The sequence below is a fragment of the Monodon monoceros genome, unplaced genomic scaffold (assembly GCF_005190385.1).
Source record: "Monodon monoceros isolate NGI ecotype Baffin Bay Population unplaced genomic scaffold, NGI_Narwhal_1 Super_Scaffold_21, whole genome shotgun sequence".
Taxonomy (NCBI): Eukaryota; Metazoa; Chordata; class Mammalia; order Artiodactyla; family Monodontidae; genus Monodon; species Monodon monoceros.
In genome coordinates, this window is record NW_021703778.1 from 161,872,745 (window position 1) to 161,900,397 (window position 27,653).

The following is a 27,653-nucleotide window of genomic DNA, read 5'->3' on the forward strand; positions in this document are numbered from 1 at the left end:
GTATTTGTCTGTCTCTGTCTCACTTACTTCACTTACTATGATAATCTCTAGGTCCATCCATGTTGCTGCAAATGGCATTATTTCATTCTCTTTTATGGCTGAGTAATATTCCATGGTATATATACATCCCACAACTATTTTATCCATTCATCTGTTGATGGACATTTAGGTTGCTTCCATGTCTTCTTGCCTATTGTAAATAGTTCTGCAATGAACACTAGGCTGCATGTACCTTTTCAAATTATGGTTTTCTCCAGATATATGCCCAGGAGTGGGATTGCAGGATATGGTAGCTGTATTTTTAGTTTTTTAAGGAATCTCCATACTGTTCTCCGTAGTGGCTGCACCAATTTACATTCCCACCAACAGTGTAGGAGGGTTCCTATTGGTTTTCTTTTTTTCTTTTCCTATTGGTTTTCTTTAACAAAGGACACATCATAAAAGGGTTTATAATCTTAATAGCACCTGTTATAGACAATATTAAAAGTAAATAAATCAGATTTCACGTATTACTCTTTTGTTCTGTATAAAGTGGGTGGGGAAAGGACATATTTTGATAAAAAGTGACCTAGAGAGCCATGATGATGGTCAGCATTGCTATGAATGGGAGGGCTTCTAACTCCATTTGTCTTTTTATTTCTAGGAAGGTTAGCAGCGCCCAAACATTATTCAAAATCTAACCATAATCTGGAAAAAAATACCATAGAGAGAAAGCAAAAACAATGACAATAACTTACTCTGCCCGTGTGTCAATACCCTTCCTTCTTCATATTCAAGACCCAGCTCATATGCACACCATTCCCTGGTAAGTATAGACAGGGCAAGGCCTTTCCCTTACCTAAACTCCTGGCTAATTTTATTGACTTGAAATCTTCCTTTCCTTTTAACTTATTCAATTTCCTTATGATGGCATCATATCTGAATATTTTGGTTAAACTGATATGTTTTTCCCTCACAGTAGATTCCAGGTTCTATAAGGGAAGAGAACACGCTTCCAGCATCTTTATAGCCCTAACAGCCAGCACGTGGCCTGGTACACAGAACATGCTAAATAAACAAATTAAGAATCACTAAACGAATGAATGGATATGTGTGAATAAGTAGTTATCAACACTCTCAAGTTAGGGAAAAAAACAAAAGGAAAATTATTTTACAAAATTAAAACTATCAGAATCCCAAAGTCTTGTTGCTTCGTGATGTATATGCTATTTCTAAACTCCGAGTAAATGAAAGAAAATGAGCACTTCAACCCTGAAATAGGTATTTCTGTATTAGGGAAAAAGAGAAGTATTTTTAGTATGGAATAAAAATAAAATTAAAGACAGAAGTACTACAAATAAACATATCTGTTCTAATATAAAACAGGGGCTCAACCAAGGGACAAAATGTCACTACTGTCACTGAGGGAAAAAGATCTATTGGAGTCCTTATAAAGGTCTATACAGATTAGTGAGTGTCCAGAACAGCGTCTGACATTCAATAAATATTTGTCAAATAACTGAGTAATATCAAATCAAGAAAGTCAATATAATGGGAATAAATGATCAAACTGATAGCTGAAGAAGAAAGCAGTAAGCTAGGGGATCAAGAGAAGAAACGTTCCTAGAAGGCACTGCAGTAGAAAATGGGGATTAAAAAAATAGTACTTAGTAAAATTAAAAATAAATCAATCCAGGAAGTTGTATAAAGTAGAAAGAAAAGTGAAGCCTAGTGAGGCCTACCATCGATATTTTATTGGTGGGCTTATAAAATCTTAATGGAACAGATAATCCATACCTTAAATGAACACTTCCATAAAAGAGGGAAAACTGCCCAACTCATTTTACGACTGAACTGCTTTTATGCCAAAACTAGGCACAGATGGTACCAGAAAAGAAAATAATAGGTTCGTTTCACTTACATTTATAGTTGTGAAGATCCAGAATAAAATATTAGCTAGCCAGACTCAACAGTGTGTTAGCAATCAAGGAACACAAGAAGGGTTCAAGTGCGGTCAATTTGCAAGTCTACAAGACAGAAAGACTGGTCATAATTTTTCCTCTGCCGGAAAAAAACTTTTCCATTAGAAAAATACACCTTTTCTTCAACATGCCCAAGAGACTACAGTCAGCATAATTAACTAGTAACCTCCCCAAGGTCAGAGAGGAGGCTTCCCTCATTGTAAATACTGAGATCCTGAGGATCACTAGCTGTCTACTAAATACACTAATGTATTCACTAGGTCCTGAATTGAAGAGAGGGAAAAATGTTTTGCCACTCTAGAAAGGAGAGTGCTGGTTGCCACAAACTGGATAAGGTTAGCTATCATCAAAACAAAGGGCCTTAATGTCATTACTGTTATGACCCTTAAGTTTTATCATTATGCTAAAAATTTAAGTGTCTCTAAATACTAAGTACTTGTCTATGTTCCCTATGGTTTTTTAAAAAATGTAAATTAAGATTTATTCTCTAAAACGGAAGCTTCTAGCTACTTATAAGTCACTAATATTGCACAATGGTATTTTAAAAGTATAGCTTTATAACAAAAATGTGTTCAAGATTATAAAAACTGTAAAGTAGAAGAAAAAATTATTTTGTAATCTCAACAGGTTTTGGGATTTGATCTTTTTATCTTATTTTTTAAAGAGAGTTGAAAATAATAAAAAGTGAAACATTATTTTCATACAAGCTGACCCAGGGTAATCAGTCATCCTGATTACAGCAGGCCTTTCTGGCTACATAGGGTTGTTGCCTCAGACAACAGAAGTTGTCTACAGCTTTTGGATCAGCATGGCAGAAGCACCTCCTCCTCCGCTGCAAATACTGGCAAGACCACATTCTCCTTGCTTCAAGGCATGAGCCAATGGACGACAATCCTGGCTCCACACATCCCAACTGGATGTCCGATAGAAACAGCTCCTCCATTGATATTCACTTTTGGGGGATCAATCTCTAGCATTTTAATGTTTGTTAGTATGACTACACTAAAGGCTTCATTTATTTCCCACATTGTAATACCTTTTTTTCAATCCTGCATCTTTTAAGATGCACCTGCATCTCAGGTGCAGCATATGCAGGTGCAACTGGAAAATCTATAGGTTCTACAGCAGCATCAGCAAATGCTGCTATTCTCGCCAGTGGTTTAACATTGAGCCTCTCGTTGCATCTGCAGTCATCAAAACCACAGCAGCTGCTCCATCACCCAGTGTGCTGGCACTGGGAGCTGTTACTGTGCCATTCTGTTTTTGGAAACCCGTCTTCAGCCTTGGAACTCTGCTGAAGTCAACAGGTTTATATTCTTCATCTTCTTTCACCACTACATCTGGTTTACCTTTTACTGTAATTGTGACAGGAACAACTTCACTTCCAAATTTTCCAGCTTCTCATGCTGCTTTACTTCTGGTATAGGAGTTAACAGCATAAGTATCCTGTTCATCTCGTGCAATATTCAGCTTCTTTGCAGTATTTTCAGCACAGCTGCCCATATGAATTTTATTGTAGACATCAGTTAGCCCATCTTTTACAATCAAATCTTCAAGCTTCACCCCACTATATGGTGTTGCTCCTCTGTTCATTACGTAGGGAACATTGGACATGCTCTCCATCCCACCTGCCACCGTCACATCCTGATGTCCACACATAAGATTCTGAGAGGCCATCATGATAGCTTTCATTCCTGAGACACAAACTTTAGTTTACAGTGGTACATGGAGTAGAAATAAGTAAGCCTGCACCCAGTACTGCTTGCCTTGTAGGGGCTTGTCCTCCACCTCCTTGTAGAACATTAGCCATGTATGCTTCTTTCACTGCTTCTTTTGGAAACCCTGCCTTTTCAATGGCTCCCTGAATTGCAATGGAACCAAGCTCAGTGGCTGGCAGAGAGGAAAGGCTGCCTAGAAAGGACCCAATGGGTGTTCTTGTAGCACTTACTATGACCACTTCATTCAAAGTGGGTTTTGATCATAACTTCGTTCCACATATCTTATTTCCTGCATCCATCTCCGAAGCAGGGGGCTGCGCCTGCGGGCACCACCGTGCAGAAGGGCCGCCAGCACAGCCATGGTCACCGAGCGTGGAGCGGAGAGTTACCAGTGGAGAGATGTGGTCGCACGCGGCGGGTCCCTGATCCCGCTTCCTCTATGGTTTTAAAGGTGTTCCAGTGATGCTTATATCTTTTACCTGGAATGACGTGTGTAACCAAAAAAAAATTATGCATGAGAACAGCCCTGTTTAGCATATGGAATGAACTAAAATTTATTCATAAAAATGAACTAAGAAACTCCTCAAAGGCAATGACTGTGACTGACTTCTTCAGTTTTCCCTGCAGATACCAAACTAGTGCTGGATGCACAAATGAATGATTAGTACTTGTTAAAACTGATTTCAGTTTGAGGGCAAATTTGAATATTTTCGATGAGTAGGACAGCAGCCGCTTTATTAAGAGGTTTAAATGTATGGGTCCTACTAAAAATGTTGAAGTCAAGGCCTTCCACCTCAAGTGAAAGCTGGAAGATACAGCGGCATTCTAACAGATGCTGGAGTACAATTTTTTTTTTATTGACATGGAAAAAGTACAAGATCATTGAGAACAGAGCCTGCATTCATTTATTCCCTTGCTCCCACAATCACTCCTTTCAAAGCCATTCAGCTCAGTTATGCTGGGCTGGTGGGACGACACACAAGCAGAAAAAGAGGCATAGAAGTGTCCTCACAAGGTTGTTTACATTTATAATAGGAGCAGGGGACAGCTCCTATTTCTGTTTTCATTGTCAGAAAACCTTAGATCATTTGGCATGTTTTTTCAGACATGCAAACTGAAAGTAAATAATGTCTTTATTTAATCAAAAATTTTTATTGAGTTATAGTTAACTTACCACATTAAATTAGTTTCAGGTGTACAACATAGTGATTCTATATTTTTATACATTATGAAATGATCAGTGCAATAAGACCAGTTGCCATCTGTCACCATACAAAGTTGTTACAATATTATTGACTATACTTCCTGTGCTGTACTTTACATCCCCATGACTTATTTATTTTAGAGCTGGAAGTTTGTACCTCTTAATCCTCTTCACCTATTTCGTTCACTGCCTTCCAGCCCCTCCTCTCTGGCAACCACTAGTTTGTTCTCTGTAACTATGAGTCTGTTTCTGTTTTGTTTTCTTTGTTCTTTTTTTTTTTTTTTTTTTTCCGGTACGCGGGACTCTCAGTATTGTGGCCTCTCCCGTTGCGGAGCACAGACTCCGGACGCGCAGGCTTAGCGGCCATGGCCCACGGGCCCAGCCGCTCCGCGGCATGTGGGATCCTCCCGGACCGGGGCACGAACCCGCATCCCCTGCATCGGCAGGCGGACTCTCAACCACTGCGCCACCAGGGAAGCCCCTTTTTTTTTTTTTTTTTTTTTAAGATTCCACATGTAAGCGAAATCATATGGTATTTGTTTTTCTCTGACTATTTCATTTAGCATAATACCCTCTAGATCCATCCACGTTGTCACAAATGACAAGATTTCATTCTTTTTTATGGCTTACTAGTATTTCAGTGTCTCTGTGTATCACATGTTCTTCATCCATTCATCTACTGATGGATGCTTAGGTTGATTCCATATTTTGGCTATTGTAAATAATGGTGCAATGAACATAGGAGTACATATATCTTTTCTAATTAGTGTTTTCATTTTCTTCAAATAAGTAGCAGAAATAGAAGTGCTGGATTGTATGTTAGTTCTATTTTTAGTTTTTTGAGGAATCTCCATACTATTTTCCACAGTGGCTGCACAATGTACATTCCCACCAACAGTGCACAAGCGTTCCCTTAAGAGATTCAAATCCATACACAGCCTCAAATATTTTGCACACATCCTACCATGCTCTCCTGTACTACACAAGGCTGCTCAATGTTCATTTCCCTGAATTTCTTTCTTCTACTCCTTTGTTACTATCTTCTGCCTGCATTCTGCTCTGTTTTTGACCTCTCAAAACCTTTATCATCCTTCAAGATTCAATTCAAACATCACTGAACTGTTTCTTCCTCTCTGCTGCAATAACACCTCCTTTTCACTTTGTTACTACGTTGAGCACAAAGTATAAGAAATTACTTTTGGGGGGGCGGAGTCAAGATGCCATACTAGGAGGATGCGGGATTCACGTCTCCTCACAACTAGGGCACCTACCAGGCACCGGTGGGGGACCACGGACACCTAAGGGGGCAGGAGGAGCCCCCAGTGACCGGGTAGGACGTGGGGTGTGAGGGGGAGTGAAGGGGGAGGAGAAGTGAAGGTGGGACGGGTCTGGTGGCCCTGAGAGGTGGCTGGGGGACGGGAAGGGATCCCACGCCCGAATGGGGAAACTGGGGAACCATCGGGAGGGCAGAGGATCAAAAGGGAGCGTGGCCAGGTTTCCGCTGCCCACTTGGGCCCCCAGGAGCTTGTTGAGATCCTGGGCCTGATCCTCTGCCCTCCTAGGCTCCCTCCAGCCACGTGGGTCCTAAGGGAGTGGGAGGGAGGGGAGGGGCAGCAAAAGTAAAGGCCGGACCTCCGGGACCTGCACCCCCGAGGGGTGGCTGGGGGAGGGGAGGAGTTCCTATGCCCAGCAGGATCCACCCATGGTTAGGGGTCCAGTGGCGATGGGGGAGAACCTGGGGGAGATGGTGGGGGAGGGGCACAAAGGAACGGAAGGGAACAGGGCCAGTGCTTTCCCTGTCCACTTAGGCACCAGGGAGCCTGTTGGGCTCCCGGGCCTAATCCTCTGCCCTCGGAGCCTCCCTCCTGCCATGCAGAGCCCACGCCCCGCCCCTACGCCCCCACCCAGGGCCCCACCTCTACACTCGGAGTCCCCCTCCAACACAATGGGCCTAAACCCCACCCACACACCCTCACCCAGGGCCTTACCTCCAAACTCCTGAACACCGTATTCCAGAGGCCCTCCTTTCCAAATGCTGCCTCTCCCCTTCTGCGAAGGTCCTAAGCAGAGGCCCCGCCCCACGCTTGAACGTCACCCTGCCTAGGCCCCACCCCACGCGCAAACGTCACCCCCCCACCTGCCTAGGTCCCACCCCACCCTAAGTCTTGCCCCTGTCTAAGTTCCACCCCCACCGAAATTCCACCCCCATAGCCAAGGCTTTTATTTTTTCTTTTTTCCTCTTTTAGATTGGGCTTCTGTTTTACCTTGTTGATTCATTGTTGTTGATTCTTTCACATTTTTTTTTTTTGCGGTACGCGGGCCTCTCACTGTTGTGGCCTCTCCCGTTGCGGAGCACAGGCTCCGGACGCGCAGGCCCAGCGGCCATGGCTCACGGGCCCAGCCGCTCCGCGGCATGTGGGATCTTCCCGGACCGGGGCACGAACCCGTGTCCCCTGCATCGGCAGGCAGACTCTCAACCAGTGCGCCACCAGGGAAGCCCGATTCTTTCACATTTTTAAAAGAAGCTCATAAATCAGGTGCCCAGCTGAGCCCAGCCACCAGCCAACGTGCCAGCTGAAGGATGTTCAAGAGGGACCATTGGCAAGACCAGCAGAATCACCCAGCGAAGTCCAGCCCAGGCTATCATCTTGAACAAATAAAATGGTTGTTGTTTTTAGTCACTAAATTGTGGAGTTGGTTACATAGCAATAGATAAAGCAATGAGGTAAGAGTGAGATCTTAATATTTGACATCTAGAATGAGAGTAGTAACCAACCCTGTCCTGCTGGTGTTGGGCTTGGCCATGTGATTTGATCTCATAATGGAATATGAGCAGACATGATGTACATCCCTCACGGGCTTTATATAGTTCAGATGGTTTGGCTGGGTCTCTTGTGTCTGGACCTGTGCCATTAGAAGAGCTGCCCTGGTGGGCCCTGCTCTTCAGCCTGTGTTCCAGAATGACAGACATGTGGGGCAGATCTAGCGGGTGCAGAACCAGCACAGCCACTCCAGAGACCGGTGGGCAAGAAACATATGCTTATTGTCACAAGCCACTGAGAGTTGAGATTTGAGGGTCGATACTGCTGTAAAAACTGACTAATATGCTCGACCAAAGATTGAACAATATAACATGTGATCATTCTCAATTCATTGTCATAGTGATACTGTATTTGATATGCTAGCTAAGGCTGCTGGCTGGGGTTCTAAGGGACTGGACTGATTAATGCAAATCTGGCCCAATACCTGCACCACGCTAGGTGACATTGAAAGGTCAGAAAGCACCTGACCCAGCAGAGAGAGAAGAGTTCAAAGACGGACAGCACCCAGAAGTCTCTCTCCCCTTTCTTGTCATTAGGGGGCAGATCGAAAAGAGAAGCATCTGAATCTTTTAAGATGTGCTCCCTGACCTTCCCTGTATAATAGCTAACACTTCCACAGCACTTTCTAGGGGCAAGGCTCTGTTCTAAGCACTTTACATATATTAACTCCTTCAATACCCAAGCAATCAAATGAGGCAAGTAACAACTATTATATTGGCAAAGAAACTGAGACACAGAGAAATTAAATAACTTTCTCAAGATGACACAGTTGGAAACTGGACCCCTGATACTGATAGAAATGAGAGGTGCCTAAGATGACTACACCCTGTGTGCTCATTATAGTGACAGCAGAGTGGGCACAGTAATCATGGTACAGAGACAACCATTGAGGGCCCTGGCATATTGCTCCGTGTCAAGCACAGGCCTTCCCCTGGCTGGGTAGCAGTACACTGTTACTATTCTGCCACTCTGGCTCTGTGTCCCAGTCTAGTGGGGAGCAAGGTGATCACCTCATTATGCAATAAGACATTATGTTGCAAGGACCTGAAGAGCATAAAGAAACAACTTCCTAAGACATCTTGGTAAGATTCATGTGTGATGAAATAGAAGATCAAAGTTGGTAAGAATATGCTGTAGCAAACTTTGGATTCATTCAGTATTCTGGAGCCTGTGAGGATCTCCCATTCCAAAGTAAAGAACAGGCCAGAGCACCACGCATTCCCTACCACGAAGACAAACAATACCTGGAAATGTGAGGCCGTACATACCGCATACCATTTAGAATTCCTGCTCTAATAATTTTGGTTCAAAGATGGACAGCTTTGAGTGGGACCTAGCCCAACTCAGGCTGCAGTACAAATTGGTTACTCTTCTCTCATGACCCAGCAGACCTGTGAACAAATTTAAGCCTTGTTTGTGCCAAGAACTGTGAAGGATCTGAGATTTTTATCCTACTTGCTAACTAATGAGGTAGTTCTGGGAATGCTGGGTGAGGACAGAAGACACCTGAGACAAAACAAAGGACTGTTTATTACTTTCAACAACAGCAGTAGCCAGAGTATTAGCATCTTCGCAGCACCCTGAGCCCCAGGGTAACACAAAGCGGACCAGATGACACGTGCACATATGGTGAGTTGCATTACCTGAAAGGAACCCTGAACTTAGGGAACTAGAATCTTTTTTTTTGGCTGCGTTGGGTCTTCATTGTGGTGCGTGGGCTTCTCAGTGCGGTGGCTTCTCTTGTTGCAGAGCATGGGCTCGAGGCATGCGGGCTTCAGTAGTTGTGGCATGCGGGCTCAGTAGTTGTGGCTTGCAGACTCTAGAGCGCAGGCTCAGTAGTTGTGGCGCACAGGCTTAGTTGCTCCGTGGCATGTAGTATCTTCCCAGACCAGGGCTCGAACCTGTGTCCCCTGCATTGGCAGGCTGATTCTTAACCACTGCATCACCAGGGAAGCCCTATTCAGAATTTTCCAATTAGAAAATCTGGAAAGAAGTTATTCTAATTTCCACGTGTATTTAAGTGCTGTGTTATAATCAAACATTAAAATTTTTATTACCCATAGGGAGACACAATAATCTTTTCAGCACGTTGGGACTCTAAACAGTTTGCCTCTGGCCCTATCCTCAGCTCACTTCACAAAAAGATGTGAGGCAATGGGTGGATGTTTTGGGGATTCATTGCATTACTGTTACTCTGTCATCCAGAAACAGGTGGTCTTATGATATAAGGAAGCCTACTGAACGTTCATACACAGCGGTCTCTTGGACACTGCGATTTCTCCGGCTGGATGAAATATATGTTCCATGTTGGAAATCCCCAGTATACAGGGATGTTTGCTAGCTAGAACACATTCATCTGGGAAATAAGGGGTGGAGCGTGAACGGTTATTTTTAGATTTCACTTAATAAACCTACCAAAAGTTTTGCTTTTTTGTGTTCTAAACTTTGAGCTCTGATAATCAAGTGGCCTATGTAACCAGTGTAGAAATACCAGTGAAAGCAATAATGATCCCACTGAATTGGAAACCAAGACATCCGTGTAACCATTTTTGGTTCCTGGTGTATTAAGAAAACAGGCACAACAGAGGATAATCAACCTTACTGAGGAAAAAGAGAGATGCTATAACACACTGAGGACCAAGATCAATTAGGTGGATTCAAGGCCACAAACTTCTACTACCAAGGATACCCCCGGATAAAGATCAATGGAAACTAACTTACAGAGTAATAGATATCTGATTACCAAAGGGCAGGTTTACCAAAGGCTCGGATCCTTCACAAATGAAGACATTTCATTCTTCTGGGCAAAGGATCATAATCAGGTGAGGTGCTCTTCAGAGGCAGGGCAGCACACGGAATGTGTGGTGGAGAGATAAAGCTAATGCCAGCTTTAGCGTTAGTTACAGGGTCATAAATAATTCACATTTCTTGAGTTTTGCTAAAGTATAATAATCATCACCATTTCCTCCTTTTCAACAGAAATGAAGAGAAATTGATAGCACCTAGAGATTCTGGACTCCCAAGAACAGTGGCTCTATGACGTTACTTCTAGACCCCATCATTAGATATGACTTTGGATGGTGCCTTTTGGGGGAAGAGGTGAATGAATTTGTGGTTACATGTAGAGTGAATTATCTTAGCAGGGGCATCTCTGAACACACAGGAAGACAGATGTGTACACGGCATGCATCTACATGCTCAAATAGCCAAAAGATGACGTGTATAGACCACAGTACAGAATCTCAGGTTAAATAACTTTCCCAAGATCACACAGCTAGTAGGTGATGGAGCTAGATAAAAACCAGGCTGTGAGACATTAATACTAGGGACAAATGAGTGTGGGTTATACGAGAACCCTCTGTACCACCTTCACAACTTTTCGGTGAATCTTAAACTATTCTAAAACAAAAGTTTATTAAAAGAAGAAACACAGGTTGTTAGACTCTGGAGCTTACAATTTTAACTTCTGTGCCATGTTTTATCTCTAGAGCCCTGGCCCAAGTGATGTTCTGAGGTGTTGACAAACTCCTGTTTTCCTAGGTCTCCAGAATGGTTCTCATTCCTCCCCATGGACAAGAACTGATTGTCCAGATTTTGCTTTGATTTTCTAGCTTTCTGTAGTATCCTTCCAATAAATTTCCCTTTTTATTATAATTAGACAGAATGGCTTTCTATCACTTACAACCTAACAACAACAGCTAACACTTAGAGTATTCACAGAGCCAGGCACTGCTCTGATTACTTTGCATGTATTAATTCATTTGACCCTCACAACAGCCCTATTAGGTAGGTATTAATATTATCCCCATTTTACAGGTGAAAACACTTAGGCACACAGAAATTAAATAGTTTGCTCAGGTCACACATCTAGGAAGTGGCAAACCTGGGACGTCTGGCTCCGGAGTCTAACTGTTGGATCTACCTTGCCCACTATCCTCTCAAAAGAACTTTCATGATACACAGGTACGGCCACTGTTTACAGTTCTCAGAGCTGGGCTCTCCTGGACTGGATGCCTAGCCTCTCCCTATGTTGTCAAGAGCAGTCTGCGGCTCCTCCTGAGCTTTTCCAGGAGGGTGTCACTCTCTGATCTCCAAATGCAGTGGCCATCTTCTGACTACCTGGGGACAGGTGCTCTGAGAGTACACAGAGGTGAATCTTTTGGAATTCTACATGTTGCATGTAGTTTTGTAAATAAGAACCTCACCCAGACCCCGTGTTTGTCCAACCCCACAATTCATTCTCTTTAGGTGTTACAGTCTGGTTTTGAATTTGCCTCAAGAAACCCAAATGGTTTCATCTTTAATTTCCATGAGGCTCTGAAAGCACACATGGACAGGAGCCTCCTTTATCACCCAACTTTCCCTGGCAGGATTGCATTCTACTCATATTCCAATCTGAAAAGGGCAAGGCCCAGAATGGGCTCCAGTCAACAAAAGCTGAAAAATACAGAGAACCCATTCCACACAGAGATGGTTATCATTTTGTATTTTTCTAAAAACCAAGTAAAATCCTCTATTGTAAGTGTTGACATAAGAAATTTTCCATGTATTCAAAATAAGAGAATGGAATGGTAAACATGTTGACAAATAGCAATTTGAGTTAAAATGGTAATTCTATAGTATTTGAGCGAGTTTTTACATTAACATTTAAATATATTTTTTTCTAGGAGTTGTCTAATGAAACTAGGAAATAAAGAGAAAATTATGATTACCATTTGTTCACTATTCAGATTTTCAATCGATGAGCCAGCTAATTAGCAGTACTATTTGTTGAATTCACATTGTTTGTCCTAATCAATTTTTTGCATGTATCCCATGGGTGGATGTTACGTATTTGGAACATAAATGCTATAAAAATTAATCCCCCTAGCAGTACAGCTGCTGCGAGGGCAATAAGTGTGTGTCCTGGAAATGGCAGAGGGGCTTCGTCAACATAAATCTGCAACAGAAAAAGCAAAGTCTTTAAGCTTTCTGAACCCAGTAATTCAAAACCCTGAACTTGACATGATTCCCACAGTGGTGGAGACATTGTTACTCATTTAGCAACATTCTGTCCAGACTGATATAGATATTTAGCTTCCACAAAGCTTACAAACAGTCTCTTGACAATTTGACAGGTGGTGAATTTCCACATGATACATAGGGAATAGGAAATCGATTTATATCCTATTCCTTTATCCTATGTCTTTAGTGGCAGAGGTGGGCAGATAGAACACTTACACAGCAGGAAAACATTCTGTGTTCAGTTACAGAGGAACAGGCAAAGTGCTGCAGGAACATGGTTAGAAGTGCCTAACCGCTTAGAGTTATCAGGTAATGTGCTTCCTGAGCTGGATCTTGAAGAATAAGAGAAGGAGGAGAAGGTACATTCAAGGTAGAGGGAATAAGCATGGGCTCTTCCAAACTATCTTCTCTTTAGAAATCCTCTGTACAAGTGCTGACATTGGGAAATTTCTGTATATTCAAAATGTTTCCTCTGCCTGAATGGCTAATTAATAAAAACAAGTTCCTAGAGGGGAGACAGGATCGTTGACAGAGGCATAGAGTCGTCTTTTTCTCTGAGACTAGAGGCAAAGATGGGTGCCATAGATGTTACAAGTAGAAGTGGGGGCATATGGAGAATAAGGTGGTTCAAGCTTATGTTTTCCCAGTGAAGTAGGAAGGAAGATCATCTTTGGAGGTAGAAGAAAGTAGAGATGAATGAAAACAGGATGGCAGGAATGTGGGAAAATGCCAGGACAAGATAAAGGATTAAAAAGCTGCTTTAGGGTATAGATCAAGTTAAAGGTATCTCCATCCTCCCAGTGACCTAAGGATGTATCTGTTTTTTAAGAAACAGTCCCATAAGCTATGAATTCTTTTATAATTTCTCTCACATTCATTCTTTCTCTTCCACTTTTGTTACCGCTGTTGTGAGTTTTAATACCCCACTTTGTATAAATAAGCTCCCCTAACAGCTTTCCATGCCGTCGGTCCATGTTGACATAATAACATTGCCAGATTAATCTTCGTAAAACATCAGTCTGTCTATAAAAATTTTTTTTTAACAAAGAGAGATTGCTTCATTTGTGACGAGAAAAATCTTGACTATATAGAACTGGTACCAGAAATGGAGTATTGTAAGCAACAGAATTTAGAAGGTGGATCTGGCCAAGTGGTGTGGAAAGCAGAGAGAAACTGTGCTTTCCAATCTGGGAACATAATTATCTTCATGGTAATGGACCAGCTGGTTTAACCATGTCCTATTGTACTTGGAGGCTCAGACAATGTGCCCAATGCTACTGGAATTATTCGGGATTTGATAGACAAATATTACATATCGGATATGATATGCTACTTGTGTTTTTCAATATGATGTTACAAGATACCAAAAATCTTTCTTTTAAAGGTGGCCCATCAGAGGAGGTTGGATAATAAGCTTTGTAAGAATGATCTAGCCTGTTTGTGGTAAATGAGAGAGACAATTGTGCACTTCATGTAATCTCAAAACCGAAATTTCTTTTCTATGCTAAAGTTAGGAAGAGCCAGAGGAAACCACCCACTGTAACCATAATCTATCTTTTTCTCTGTTCTGCTTCCTCAGTGTTGGATAACTCTCTCCATAGTCCCAACAGTCCTTATGGCTGACAGTAGCTCCTGGGGCTGCAAACTTCCTTGTTCGATGTCATTAAGAAAGAGCAAGTCCATGTCCCAGCACTTTGAGAAAAAGTCCTGTGATTCACTCTGACTGGGCAGGCGTAGATCATGTGCTCATCCCTGAACACCCCCTTTCAAAATGTTTAATAGTTTCTCATTGTTGACAGGAATGTTCCAAAGTTCTCATCCAGACATTCAAGGTCTCCCACAATGGGACCCTAACCTACCCACTTTCTTATATATAACCTTACATTCCAGCCAAATGGATCTACTATTGAAGAGATTGCTTCATGACTTCCTATATCTGTGTCTTTGCTGCTGTTATTCTTTCCACCCAGAATGCCTTCCTTACCCATTTCTGCCTAAAACAAAATTTCAGTCACCTTATCAGAAAATATAAAAATTTCACTTGCTTAAGTCATCTACTATATTTCTAAGAGTAGAAACCTCTATCACCTGTGAATCCTGTATTCTCCAGCTAAACTGCTATCTCTAAAGTTCTTGAAAACAGTTTTTTCTTTAAATGTTTCCCTCCCAATCTTCTATGATTATCTAAATATTCCATGCCATGTCTAAAGAAAAGTTGAACTCCAGAATCATAAAAGAGTATGTCTAGACACAATGTCTTTTTATCATCAAAATACTTCAATTTGTGCTTCTTTAATGCAAAGAGTTCACTTAACCAGAGTGCAATTATCAAAACCAGGATATTAACTCTGAGACAACGCTATTATCTAATCTCCAGGTTTTACTCAAATTTTATCAATGATTCCAATAATGTCCTTTAGGATGAGAAAAAATCCAAGATCATGCTTTGCATTCCATTGTTTCAGGATACTTGCAAAAGTAGATTTCAGGAACCTTTGTCTTTTGCTATTGTTTCTTAATGATTCTCTTCCTTTATTAACTTGCAATCACTTCCTATTTTTCTTTTATTCATTGTCGTGGTTCTTCCTTCGTTCCTGAAGCTTTGTTTCTCTCTGTTGACACTTCTTTTTAGCCTGAAGAACTTCCTTAGGCATTTTTTCAGAGAAGTTCTGCCTACAGTGGATTATCTTATTTTTCCTTCATCTGAAATTGACCTTTATTTTCCCCTCATTCCTCAAGGATATTTTCACTAGCTGGGTTGACAGTCCTTCTTCCCTACACTACAACTGTCCCCAGTACATTAAGGATGCTGTACAACTTTCTTCTGTGGTTTCTGATGAGAAATGAGCAGTCATTCAAATTGTTGTTCACTTACATGTAGTGTTTTTCTCTGGCTGCTTTCAAGATTTTCCTTTGTGTTTGATTTTTAGTAGTTTGATTTAGGCATTCAGGTGTAGAGTTTAGGCATGATTTTTTTAAGTTCATCTTGTTTGGGATTCATTAAGCTTCTTGAATATGTCAATTTTGTGTTCACCAAATTTAGGACATTTTCAGCCTTAATTTCTTCAGCTTTTTTTCCCCTGTACTAATCTCTTTTTTCCTCTCCTTCAGGGACTCTGGTGACATAAGTGTTAGACCTTTTGATACTGTCGCGTAGATCCTTGAGGCTATTCTTTTTAAAATCTTTTTTCTTCAGGTTGAATTTTTACTGATTTATTTTCAAATTCACTGATTCTTTTCTCTGCAATACCCATTCTGCTATCGAGTCCATCCAGTGATTTTAAAATTTTAAATATTTGTACTTTTCAGTTCTAAAATTTCCATTGTGTTTTTTTTTTTAATAGCTTCTATTTCTCTGCTGAGAATTTCTTCCTTTCCCTTTCCATTGATTTCAGAAGTGCTTGCCTTTACCTAGAGCATGGTTATAATAGCTGGCTTAAAATATCTGTCTTGATAACTCCATTTGCTGTCATTTGCTGATTGTCTTTTCTTTCCCTGAATTGCTTATATTTTCTTAATTCTTGGTATACTGAGTAACTGTGGATTGTATCCTGGATATTTAAGATATTACGTTTAGAGACTTTGGGTCCTGTTAAAAATTCTCTGGAAAATGTTGAATCTTTTTTTTGTTTCAGCAGTCAATCACACTGGTTGCATTCAGATCACAAGTAATGCCTTACTGTCTGTGGGTATGGCTCCAATGTCTGCTCAGTTTTCAAAAAAAGCCTTAGCTATGCTATCATGTCTTCCTGTCTCCTTTGCCACTTAGGGGAACGTAAGTGGGTGTTTATATTGTCGTTTTATTTTGAAGCCTTTGCTAAGCTTCTTTAGGTGTGTTCTACTCGTGTGCTGCTTGGTACTCGCGCTAGTACATATACACAATTAGGAACCTCCTCCTCCAGCTCTCTTCTCTCAGGGATTTCCCCCGCACTCTCTACTCCTAGAGGCCCTTTTCCTTAGGCCTCTGGGAAGAAAGCTGGGATTCATTAGAGTTTTAGCCTTCTATACTGCTGTGCTGTTCTGTGAAACTGGGGCTGACCTTGGGACAAAGAGATGAGAAAAAAGAGAGAAAAATAATGGGGATTTTCTCTCATGCTCCTCCTATGACAGATGCTTCTTTTCCTAGATCTAGTGGGATGGATTTTCTCTCAGGGTCTTAGATGTCTGCACTGCTGCCATGGCACCCATCACTGCAGTTGTGCAGATTCATTACTGAGGCAGGGCCAGGATAGAGAAAGGAAAAAAGAGAGAGTAAGAGATTTTGTTTTTGATAATGTGGTACCAGTATTTGACAATGAATGAGCCATTAATCAATTTAATCAAATCCTTATTCCTTCCCACCTGCCACAGGTAGCAGATATCATTATATGAATAAACAAAAATGAGTCATTGAACATCATAGGGTGATTTGGAGAGACTGACTTTGGTTTCCAATTCTTTTGGATCTTGACGGCTTTGGGAGTATTTAAGACTCTACCGTTACAATGCAAATAACCAAAGGGAGGATAATACTGGAAACAAAAGTGTTACAGACATAGGTCTCTGTGGGGAGTTGAGGGGGGCGGTGTCAGAAAACCAAGCTAAATATGGAAGGTAGAGATGGAACAAAAACAAATACAGGCACTTATTAAAATTTTCCCAGCATTAATGGTCCTGCAACCTACCAAGGGCCCTAACTTCATCACTGCTGATAATGTCACCACCAGCCTCCAGGATCCCCCATCTCCAGGCCTTGTCTATCATACAAATTCTCCCATTTTTTCCTCTTAAGTGTCTCCTGGACGGATGCCTGTCATATTATGTCCCCAGCCATCACTCCCTTGGATACCACTGGATACCTGTGCCTTCACTATACCTGAAATTCTTCACCTAAGTTACAAAAAGAGACCCCTGGAACAACAGACACTCTGAAGTGAAAGAGCTCAGAGCCCTGTGGAAGAAACACACCAGGCATTAGCAACATTGACATATATGTTCTTTTAAGTAAAAATATACACTGGGGCCACTTTCCCTACAGATTCTGCATAGAAAAATTCCAACCTCTTTTCTAAGGTTCTTCGGCATATACTTCATGTATCAAAATAAAAATGGAGGGAGAAGGACAAGAGTTAGAAACAGAGGGATTCGATAGCTGACACTTTTTTCTTTTTGAATGAAGAAACAGAAACATAAAATCTAACATGGCCTTGATGAGTACTTTGGGCTAATCCACATATTCATGGTTTTGAGATGTCCCCTAACTTTTATTGGGTTTCACAACAATCACCTAGATTATGTCAACTTGATGTGTTCTTAGGGGCATCTGAACCCAGAAGACATGTGTCTGTACATGTCCAGGTGAAGAATACTGAGCCCATTTCCCCCTAACTTCTGGAAACACTTTTTCTGCTCCACCTTGATAATCTATTAGTCTTGCATTTTAGCTCAAAACATGGTAAGTTAATGTTAAATTCAACATTCAGATATCTTTAAATATTATAATAGCATCAAGGGAAATGGAGGAAAAATAAACTCCAAATAGTGATGCTATTTCCACCATTCATGGATACCTATCCTTTAAAACTAAAGCCAAAGACATACAGGTTTTATCTAAACTCAAAACAGGAAAAATAAAAATGCTGTCAACTTACCTTTATACTTAGGTTGAGGCCTAAAGGACTATACACTGGAGCATGAAGAATCGATTCTAAGTAGTCTTTCATTTTTTTTACATTTTCTGGCACAGTGTGTTCTAAAATTACACAAAGTATATTTTAAGCACATGTATGCTATTTTCTCATTCTATGTAAAGCTTCTTAAATACAGTAAGGTACAATGAAAGATTCCACTCCATAACATGGCTAAATTGTACATAATTTTAGTTCTGTTTGACTCTGTGGAGAATATATTTAGGGGAAATTAGGCCTAGCATCTGACACTGCATCTTCTCAGGGGCATCCCTTTTCTCCCTTTTCTCCATACAGGATGTGAATATCATCATGGCTAATTTTAAGCAGCGAATGGTTTAACAAACAGTATGCCATATGCTTGAATATTTAACAATCAGTGCTCAAAAACAGCAGACTGCAGCACACCATAGAAATGAGGATTTTAGTTAAAGCAAAATATTTACTAATTCTCTTTGCTCAATTTTTCAATTCAAAAATGCACATGTTGGGCAGAGTAAGACTCTCACTGAATACCAAATGTCTGGATGCTTGATTACATTTGGAAATTTCATTTGACTCTATCTATTGATCTATTAATCTATCTACCTATTGATCTCCTTAAAAGTACGCATTCGTGAACAAACACAAATGTGCAACAAAAAAGTATATATTTGAGGTAAAATTGAATTGTGGTAGATTTTATTTTACTTATTTAGAAATACTTCTGCATCCTTTCAATTATTTTACCATAAAATATTTAAGAAACTTTTCTCATATAATTAGAAGATAGATCCTATAGATAATCTGGCAACACGTTTTATATCTCCCTCCATAACATTGCAAAAGCAATGAAAGGAGACACCAGACCAACGTGTAGCACAAATTCAATCATTTTTGCTGCTAATCTACATAATGGCTCCGAGTCCAGGTCACTGGAAGTGATGATGAAATAAGTGTGAGACACACAGACATAGAAAACAAACTTATGGTTACCAAAGGGGAAGCGGGTGGAGAGGGGATAAATTAGAAAGTGAGGATTAACATATACAGAGTACTATATATAAAATAGATAACCAACAAGGACCTACTGTATAGCACAGGGAACTCTACTCAATATTTTTTTTTCTACTCAATATTTTTTAACAACTTATAAGGGAAAAGAATCTGAAAAGGAATATATATATATATATATATATGTATAACTGAATCACTGTGCTGTACACCTGAAATTAACATGATATTGTAAATCACCTATACTTAAAAAAAAAAAAGTGGGAGATGATAGAAGCAGCATGAACAGCAACATGACAACTGATTCGACTTCTTTTCCAAAGAACTCTCAACCATCTTTTGTGTAAACAGTTTTGTAAACCACTTCTCTACATAATAACAACAGTACGCATAGCTGTAATAATTGTAGAAGAAAGCAAACCTTACTTAGGTTCCAGTTTTCCCTGTTATTCACTTCAGTCACAGTAACCAGGTATGGAGTTTCCACTGGGATATGTCCATCCTCACTGTAAATTTTCAAAGAAATTGGATATTGTGTAACTGGAAACTTAAAACGAGGAACCTAAAATGCAAATGCCAAGAATGAATGTAAATTTGGAAAATTCAATACTAACTCTTCATTTCCTGGTAAAGAATGAATAGATGTATTCCCAAGAATTTGTCTATTCTATATGAAATGTGCTTCTGAGGGTTTCTGCCTTCACAGAGCATTAAAAAAAATAAATCTGTCTTATAGTAGAATCGCTGTGAACTCCAAAAGTAGTGCACAAAGACTGTGGTAACCAAACTCCTGCCTTTCTGTCGGCCTTTTCTCACAGGAATTTGCTATTATGGTATCCACACTTTTTCGGCCAACCCATATACCCTAAGATACTGCATGAATTAGGTCTTGCCCAAATCCCTTAACGACCCTCTCTCTGCCAGTCATCATCCTTTTTTTTTTGAATTTTATCTTATTTTATTTATTTTTTATACAGCAGGTTCTTATTAGTCAACCATTTGATACCCATCAATGTATACATGTCAATCCCAATCTCCCAATTCATCCCACCATCACCACCCCCCCTCGCCACTTTCCCCGCTTGGTGTCCATACATTTGTTCTCTACGTCTGTGTCTCAATTTCTGCCCTGCAAACCGGTTCATCTGTACCATTCTTCTAGGTTCCACATATATGCGTTAATATACGATATTTGTTTTTCTTTCTGACTTACTTCACTCTGTATGACAGTCTCTAGATCCATCCACATCTCTACAAATGACCCAGTTTCATTCCTTTTTATGGCTGAGTATTATTCCATTGTATATATGTACCACACCTTCTTTATCGATTCATCTGTCAACGGGCATTTAGGTTGCTTCCATGTCCTGGCTATTGTAAATAGTGCTGCAATGAACATTGGGGTGCATGTGTCTTTTTGAATATGGTTTTCTCTGGGTATATGCCCAGTAGTGGGATTGCTGGGTCAATAAGGTAATTCTATTTTTAGTTTTTTAAGGAATCTCCATACCGTTCTCCAAAGTGGCTCTATCAATTTACATTCCCACCAACAGTGCAAGAGGGTTCCCTTTTCTCCACACCCTCTCCAGCATTTGTTGTTTGTAGATGTTCTGATGATGTCCATTCTAACTGGTGTGAGGTGATACCTCATTGTAGTTTTGATTTGCATTTCTCTAATAATTAGTGATGTTGAGCAGCTTTTCATGTGCCTCTTGGCCATCTGTACGTCTTCTTTGGAGAAATGTCTATTTAGGTCTTCTGCCCACTTTTGGACTAGGTTCTTTGTTTTTTTAATATTGAGCTGCATGAGCAGTTTATATATTTTGGAGATTAATCCTTTGCCCGTTGATTCATTTGCAAATATTTTCTCCCATTCTGAGGGTTCTCTTTTCATCTTGTTTATGGTTTCCTTTGCTGTGCAAAAGCTTTTAAGTTTCATTAGATCCCATTTGTTTATTTTTGTTTTTATTTCCATTACTCTACGAGGTGGATCAAAAAAGATCTTGCTGTGATTTATGTCAAAGAGTGTTCTTCCTATGTTTTCCTCTAAGAGTTTTATAGTGTCTGGTCTTACATGTAGGTCTCTAATCCATTTTGAATTTATTTTTGTGTATGGTGTTAGGGAGTGTTATAATTTCATTCTTTTACATGTAGCTGTCCAGTTTTCCCAGCACCACTTATTGAAGAGACTTTCTTTTCTCCATTGTATATCCTTACCTCCTTTGTCATAGATTAGTTGACCATAGGTGTGTGGGTTTATCTCTGGGCTTTCTATCTTGTTCCATTGATCTAAATTTCTGTTTTTGTGCCAGTACCATATTGTCTTGATTACTGTAGCTTTGTAGTATAGTCTGAAGTCAGGGAGTCTGATTCCTCCAGCTCTGCTTTTGTCCCTCAAGACTGCTTTGGCTATTCGGGGTCTTTTGTGTCTCCATACAAATTTTAAGGATTTTTGTTCTAGTTCCGTAAAAAAAATACAAATTTTAAGATTTTTTTGTTCTAGTTCTATTGGTAATTTGATAGGGATTGCATTGAATCTGTAGATTGCTTTGAGTAATGTAGTCATTTTCACAATATTGATTTTTCCAATCCAAGAACATGGTATATCTCTCCATCTGTTGGTATCCTCTTTAATTTCTTTCATCAGTGTCTTATAGTTTTCTGCATACAGGTCTTTTGTATCCCCAGGTAGGTTTATTCCTAGGTATTTTATTATTTTTGTTGCAATGGTAAATGGGAGTGTTTCCTTAATTTCTCTTTCAGATTTTTCATCATTAGTATATAGGAATGCAAGAGATTTCTGTGCATTAATTTTGTATCCTTCAACTTTACCAAATTCATTGATTAGCTCTGGTAGTTTTCTGGTGGCATCTTTAGGATTCTCTATGTATAGTATCATGTCATCTGCAGACAGTGACAGTTTTACTTCTTCTTTTCCAGTTTGTATTCCTTTTATTTCTTTTTCTTCTCTGATTGCCATGGCTAGGACTTCTAAAACTATGTTGAATAATAGTGGTAAGAGTGGACATCCTTTTCCTGTTCCTAATCTAGAGGAAATGTTTTCAATTTTTCATCATTGAGAATGATGTTTGCTGTGGGTTTGTTGTATATGGCCTTTAGTATGTTGAGGTAGGTTCCCTCTATGCCTACTTTCTGGAGAGTTTTTTTTTTATCATAAATGGGTATTGAATTTTGTCAAAAGCTTTTCTTGCATCTATTGAGATGATCATATGGGTTTCATTCTTCAATTTGTTGATGTGGTGTATCACATTGATTGATTTGTGTACACTGTAGAATCCTTGCATCCCTGGAATAAATCCCACTTGATCGTGGTTTATGATCCTTTCAGTGTGTTGTTGGATTCTGTTTGCTAGTATTTTGTTGAGGAATTTTGCATCTATATTCATCAGTGATATTGGTCTGTAATTTTCTTTTTTTGTAGTATCTTTGTCTGGTTTTGGTATAAAGGTGATGGTGGCCTCATAGAATGAGTTTAGGAGTGTTCCTTCCTCTGCAATTTTTTGGAAGAGTTTGAGAAGGATGGGTGTTAGCTCTTCTCTAAATGTTTGATAGAATTCAGCTGTGAAACCATTTGGTCCTGGACTTTTGTTTGTTGGGAGATTTTTAATCACAGTTTCAATTTCATTACTTGTGACTGGTCTGTTCATATTTTCTGTTTCTTCCAGGTTCAGTCTTGGAAGGTTATACCTTTCTAAGAATTTGTCCATTTCTTCCAGGTTGTCCATTTTATTGGCATAGAGTTGCTTGTAGTAGTCTCTTAAGGTGCTTTGTATTTCTGTGGTGCCTGTTGTAACTTCTCCTTTTTCGTTTCTAATTTTATTTATTTGAGTGCTCTCCCTCTTTTTCTTGATGAGTCTGGCTAACGGTTTATCAATTTTGTTTATCTTCTCAAAGAACCAGCTTTTAGTTTTATTGATCTTTGCTATTGTTTGCTTTGTTTCTATTTCATTTATTTCTGCTCTGATCTTTATGATTTCTTTCCTTCTGCTAACTTTGTGTTTTGTTTGTTCTTCTTTCTCTAGTTCCTTTAGGTGTAAGGTTAGATTATTTGAGATTTTTCTTGTTTCTTGAGGTAGGCTTGTATAGCTATAAACTTCCCTCTTAGAACTGCTTTTGCTGCATCCCATAGGTTTTGGAATGTCGTGTTATCATTGTCATTTGTCTCTAGGTATTTTTTGACTTCCTCTTTGATTTCTTCAGTAATCTCTTGATTATTTAGTAATGTATTGTTTAGCCTCCATGCGTTTGTGTATTTTCCATTTTTTTTTCCCTGTAATTGATTTCTAACCTCAGCGTTGTAGTCAGAAAAGATGCTTGATATGACTTCAATTTTCTTAAATTTATTGAGGCTTGATTTATGACCCAAGATGTGATCTATCCTGGAGACTATTCCATGCGCACTTGAGAAGAAAGTGTAACCTGCTCTTTTGGGATGGAATGTCCTATAAATATCGATTAAATCTATCTGGTCTATTATGTCATTTAAAGCTTGTGTCTCCTTAGTAATTTTCTGTTTGGATGACCTGTCCATTGGTGTAGGTGAGGTGTTAAAATCCCCCACTATTATTGTGTTACTGTTGATTTCCTTTTTTAGAGCTGTTAGCAGTTGCCTTATGTATTGAGGTGCTCCTACGTTGGGTCCATACATATTTATAATTGTTATATCTTCTTCTTGGATTGATTCCTTGATCATTATGTAGTGTCCTTCCTTGTTTCTTGTAACATTCTTCATTTTAAAGTCTGTTTTATCTGATATGAGAATTGCTACTCCAGCTTTCTTTTGATTTCCATTTGCATGGAATATCTTTTTCCATCCCCTCACTTTCAGTCTGTATGTGTCCCTAGGTCTGAAGTGGGTCTCTTGTAAACAGCGTATAGATGGGTCTTGTTTTTGTATCCATTCAGCAAGCCTGTGTCTTTTGGTTGGAGCATTTAATCCATTCACATTTAAGGTAATTATCAATATGTATGTTCCTATGACCATTTTCTTAATTGTTTTGGGTTTGTTTTTGTAGGTCCTTTTCTTCTCTTGTGTTTCCCACTTAGAGAAGTTCCTTTAGCATTTGTTGTAGAGCTGGTTTGGTGGTGCTGAATTCTCTTAGCTTTTGCTTGTCTGTAAAGCTTTTTATTTCTCCATCGAATCTGAATGAAATCCTTGCCAGGTAGAGTAATCTTGGTTGTAGGTTCTTCCCTTTCATCACTTTAAGTATATCATGCCACTCCCTTCTGGCTTGTAGAGTTTCTGCTGAGAAATCAGCTGTTAACCTTACGGACGTTCCCTTGTATGTTATTTGTTGTGTTTCCTTTGCTGCTTTCAATAATTTTTCTTTGCCTTTAATTTTTGCCAATTTGATTACTATATGTCTCGGCATGTTTCTCCTTGGGTTTATCCTGTATGGGACTCGCTGTGCTTCCTGGACTTGGGTGGCAATTTCCTTTCCCATGTTAGGGAATTTTTCTACTACAATCTCTTCAAATATTTTCTCGGGTCTTTTCTCTCTCTCTCTCCACCTTCTGGGACCCCTGTAATGCAAATATTGTTGTGTTTAATGTTGTCCTAGAGGTCTCTTAGGCTGTCGTCATTTCTTTTACATTGTTTTTTCTTTATTCCGTTCCGCAGCAGTCAATTCCACCATTCTGTCTTGCAGGTCACTTATCCGTTCCTCTGCCTCAGTTATTCTGCTATTGATTCCTTCTCGTGTATTTTTCATTTCAGTTATTGTATGTTCATCTCTGTTTGTTTGTTCTTTAATTCTTCTAGGTCTTTGTTAAACATTTCTTGCATCTTCTCGATCTTTGCCTCCATTCTTTTTCCGAGGTCCTGGATTATGTTCACTATCATTATTCTGAATTCTTTTTCTGGAAGGTTGCCTATCTCCACTTCATTCAGTTGTTTTTCTGGGATTTTATCTCGTTCCTTCATGTGGTACATAGCCCTCTGTCTTTTCATCTTGTCTATCTTTCTGTGAATGTGGTTTTTGTTCCACAGGCTGCAGTATTGTAGTTCTTCTTGCTTCTGCTGGCTGCCCTCCCAGTCATGATCTTTCAACCACACTCATTAAACTCAGGCTCTGGAGTTCAAATCTAGCTCCATCACATATTAATTATGTGGTCTTTGGCAAATTACCAGGCTTCTCTGTGCCTCAAATGAAATGAGACAAGTTATGGAGAAGCCTTAGAGCAGTACATGGTAGAGAGTAAATTCTCAAGAAATACTGGAATCCAACAAGTGTGGAGTTGTGGAGGTATACAATAGCAACCCTCATAGTTTACTGACTGCTGACTCTATGCCCAGTATTATAGTAAGCGATTTTATCCTTGTATAAAATCATTTAAAATAATGCCGTATACAGTCCAACAAAGTCTTTGAAATAGATCTACTCAAAAGTTATACCAAGTGCACAGGTAAGTCAGCTAATGCAGAGACCAACATCAACTTAATACATGTTTGAATGTTTGGAGCCTAACAGAAGGAAGTATTTGACACAGAACCCATTCTCTTAACCAACATATTATACTGTCTTCTATTTTGTCACTAGTACCTTGAGCTTTAAGTTCTATATTCTCAGAACCTGATACATGTTTGATAGTCAATACTTTTTTAAATGAATCAATATTCACCATAACCTAGTGTAATGTTTGACAGGTTATACGTTGTTTTCACATAGATAGAAGCATGTGTGTGTGTATCTTTATAAGAACCTGTGAAATGAACAAGGCAATGCAGATATTATTCTATTCTACAGATGAGGTTAATTACTGTGTCTGGGGACATTTAAATTCAAATATTTTTAGCTCTATGTCATATTTAATTCTATGTCATAATAAAACAGTATTTCTATGTCTTACTTTTCATGTTTAACCAAAATGTGCATTTCAAAGTCTTATTAATATGAAAATACTCTGTCTTCAGGAAATTAAAGATTATCTTACCTTTTCTCTGCAATCTGAGAAAGCAACAGCATGTGAAAACTTCTGATCATTTGTGCAATTACATTCCTCCCGAGTAGACACATTTGCACACTGTTTGAATTTACCAGATTTCTGCAAATAGAATTAAAATAGGTTGATGTGCTTTTTTTGGTGGCAGGATTTATGCAAACTGAGTAAATGTGCAATAAATATTTGTTACCTGAGTGAATAAAATCCCTGAGAAGTTAAAAAGGGAAAAAATCCATTAATAATAAGGTAAAAGCACAGTATTTCTGAATTTTGTCTATTTGCTTGGAATGAACCCAAGTATCACTCAGCTGCTTGCCAGTTTACCTCAGGGCAGTTGATAGTCAACATGCATGGGACCCAGAAAGCCTGTGTCTTTCTGAATGCAGTAATTAAGATGCCCACCTCCATCGCTGGCATGGAAACTGAGACCTAAAAGAACAGACTTGATATGATGGGCTGCCGACTATGGATACTCTCCAAACCTACTATTTTGTACTTATCTCTCCTCATAGCAGTCACTAAGGCTGTTTAAAATCTCCGCTATAACCATCCACTTGTCATTCATTTTTTCATTTGATCACTCTTGCTTGGTTTATTGGCATTTATTCATTTTTTTATTGGTTTATTCGTTTTTTCAAAGAACTGGCTTTTGATTTTGATAATCAACTCTGTTTCTAAAAACGTTATTCTTCCTTCTACTTCTTTTAAGATTACCATTCTCGTCCTCATTGCTTCTTTTTTTCTTCTTTTTATTGAGATAACATTTACCATTTTTAAGTGTACAATGCAGTGGGTTTTAGTATACTCACAATGTTATTCAGTCATCACCACTATCTAATTTCAGAACTAATTTGCTGCTTAGTTAGGTTCATTCAGCTCTTCCAATCTTTTGAGCTGTTTCACGATTACATTTTAAATTTCTGACATCTTTTTTTTGTGTGTGATGTCTGTCTCCAATTTTTTTTTCATGGTTGCAATATGACCTAAACTGTTCTAAATAATTATTTTGCTTATTCTAAAGTTTGCTTGTATTTATGATACTGTTTTCCAAGGCATGAGTTTTTTAGTTGTTTAGATTTATGCTTCTTTTTTATTGTGGAAGTTTTCTTCAAATATTTGGTGTTTTACAGTTGTCTGCTTATCCCTGGAGAGTGTAATTGCCAACTCTGTATCTGGAATGACATCACACATGATTGTCTAGTAAGGGGATGATGTCAGCATAACAAGAAGTCACAGTGTTGGTTCAGATGTACTTTTTTCCCAGCTGTTATATTTTGAGGTGATCAGAGGAAGAATTACATAAATTTTGAGTAGTATGCTCC

The 27,653-nt window shown here is 39.4% G+C and overlaps 1 protein-coding gene and 1 pseudogene across 1 annotated transcript in view; both read right to left on the reverse strand.

Moving 5' to 3' along the window:
- Positions 1–2,750: 2,750 nt before the first annotated feature.
- LOC114905239 lies at positions 2,751–4,040 on the reverse strand (annotated as a pseudogene).
- An 8,336-nt stretch (positions 4,041–12,376) lies between these two features.
- Positions 12,377–27,653, reverse strand: part of CATSPERB (cation channel sperm associated auxiliary subunit beta) — a 128,332-nt gene continuing 113,055 nt past the window's right edge. The window contains exons 23-27 of the mRNA XM_029236149.1: positions 26,323–26,433; positions 19,795–19,930; positions 18,340–18,440; positions 17,565–17,639; positions 12,377–12,644 (exon numbers count right to left, since the gene is read on the reverse strand). Coding sequence (XP_029091982.1) covers positions 12,456–12,644; positions 17,565–17,639; positions 18,340–18,440; positions 19,795–19,930; positions 26,323–26,433 — 612 coding nt within the window. The 3' untranslated portion in view covers positions 12,377–12,455. The remainder of the gene's footprint in view (positions 12,645–17,564; positions 17,640–18,339; positions 18,441–19,794; positions 19,931–26,322; positions 26,434–27,653) is intronic.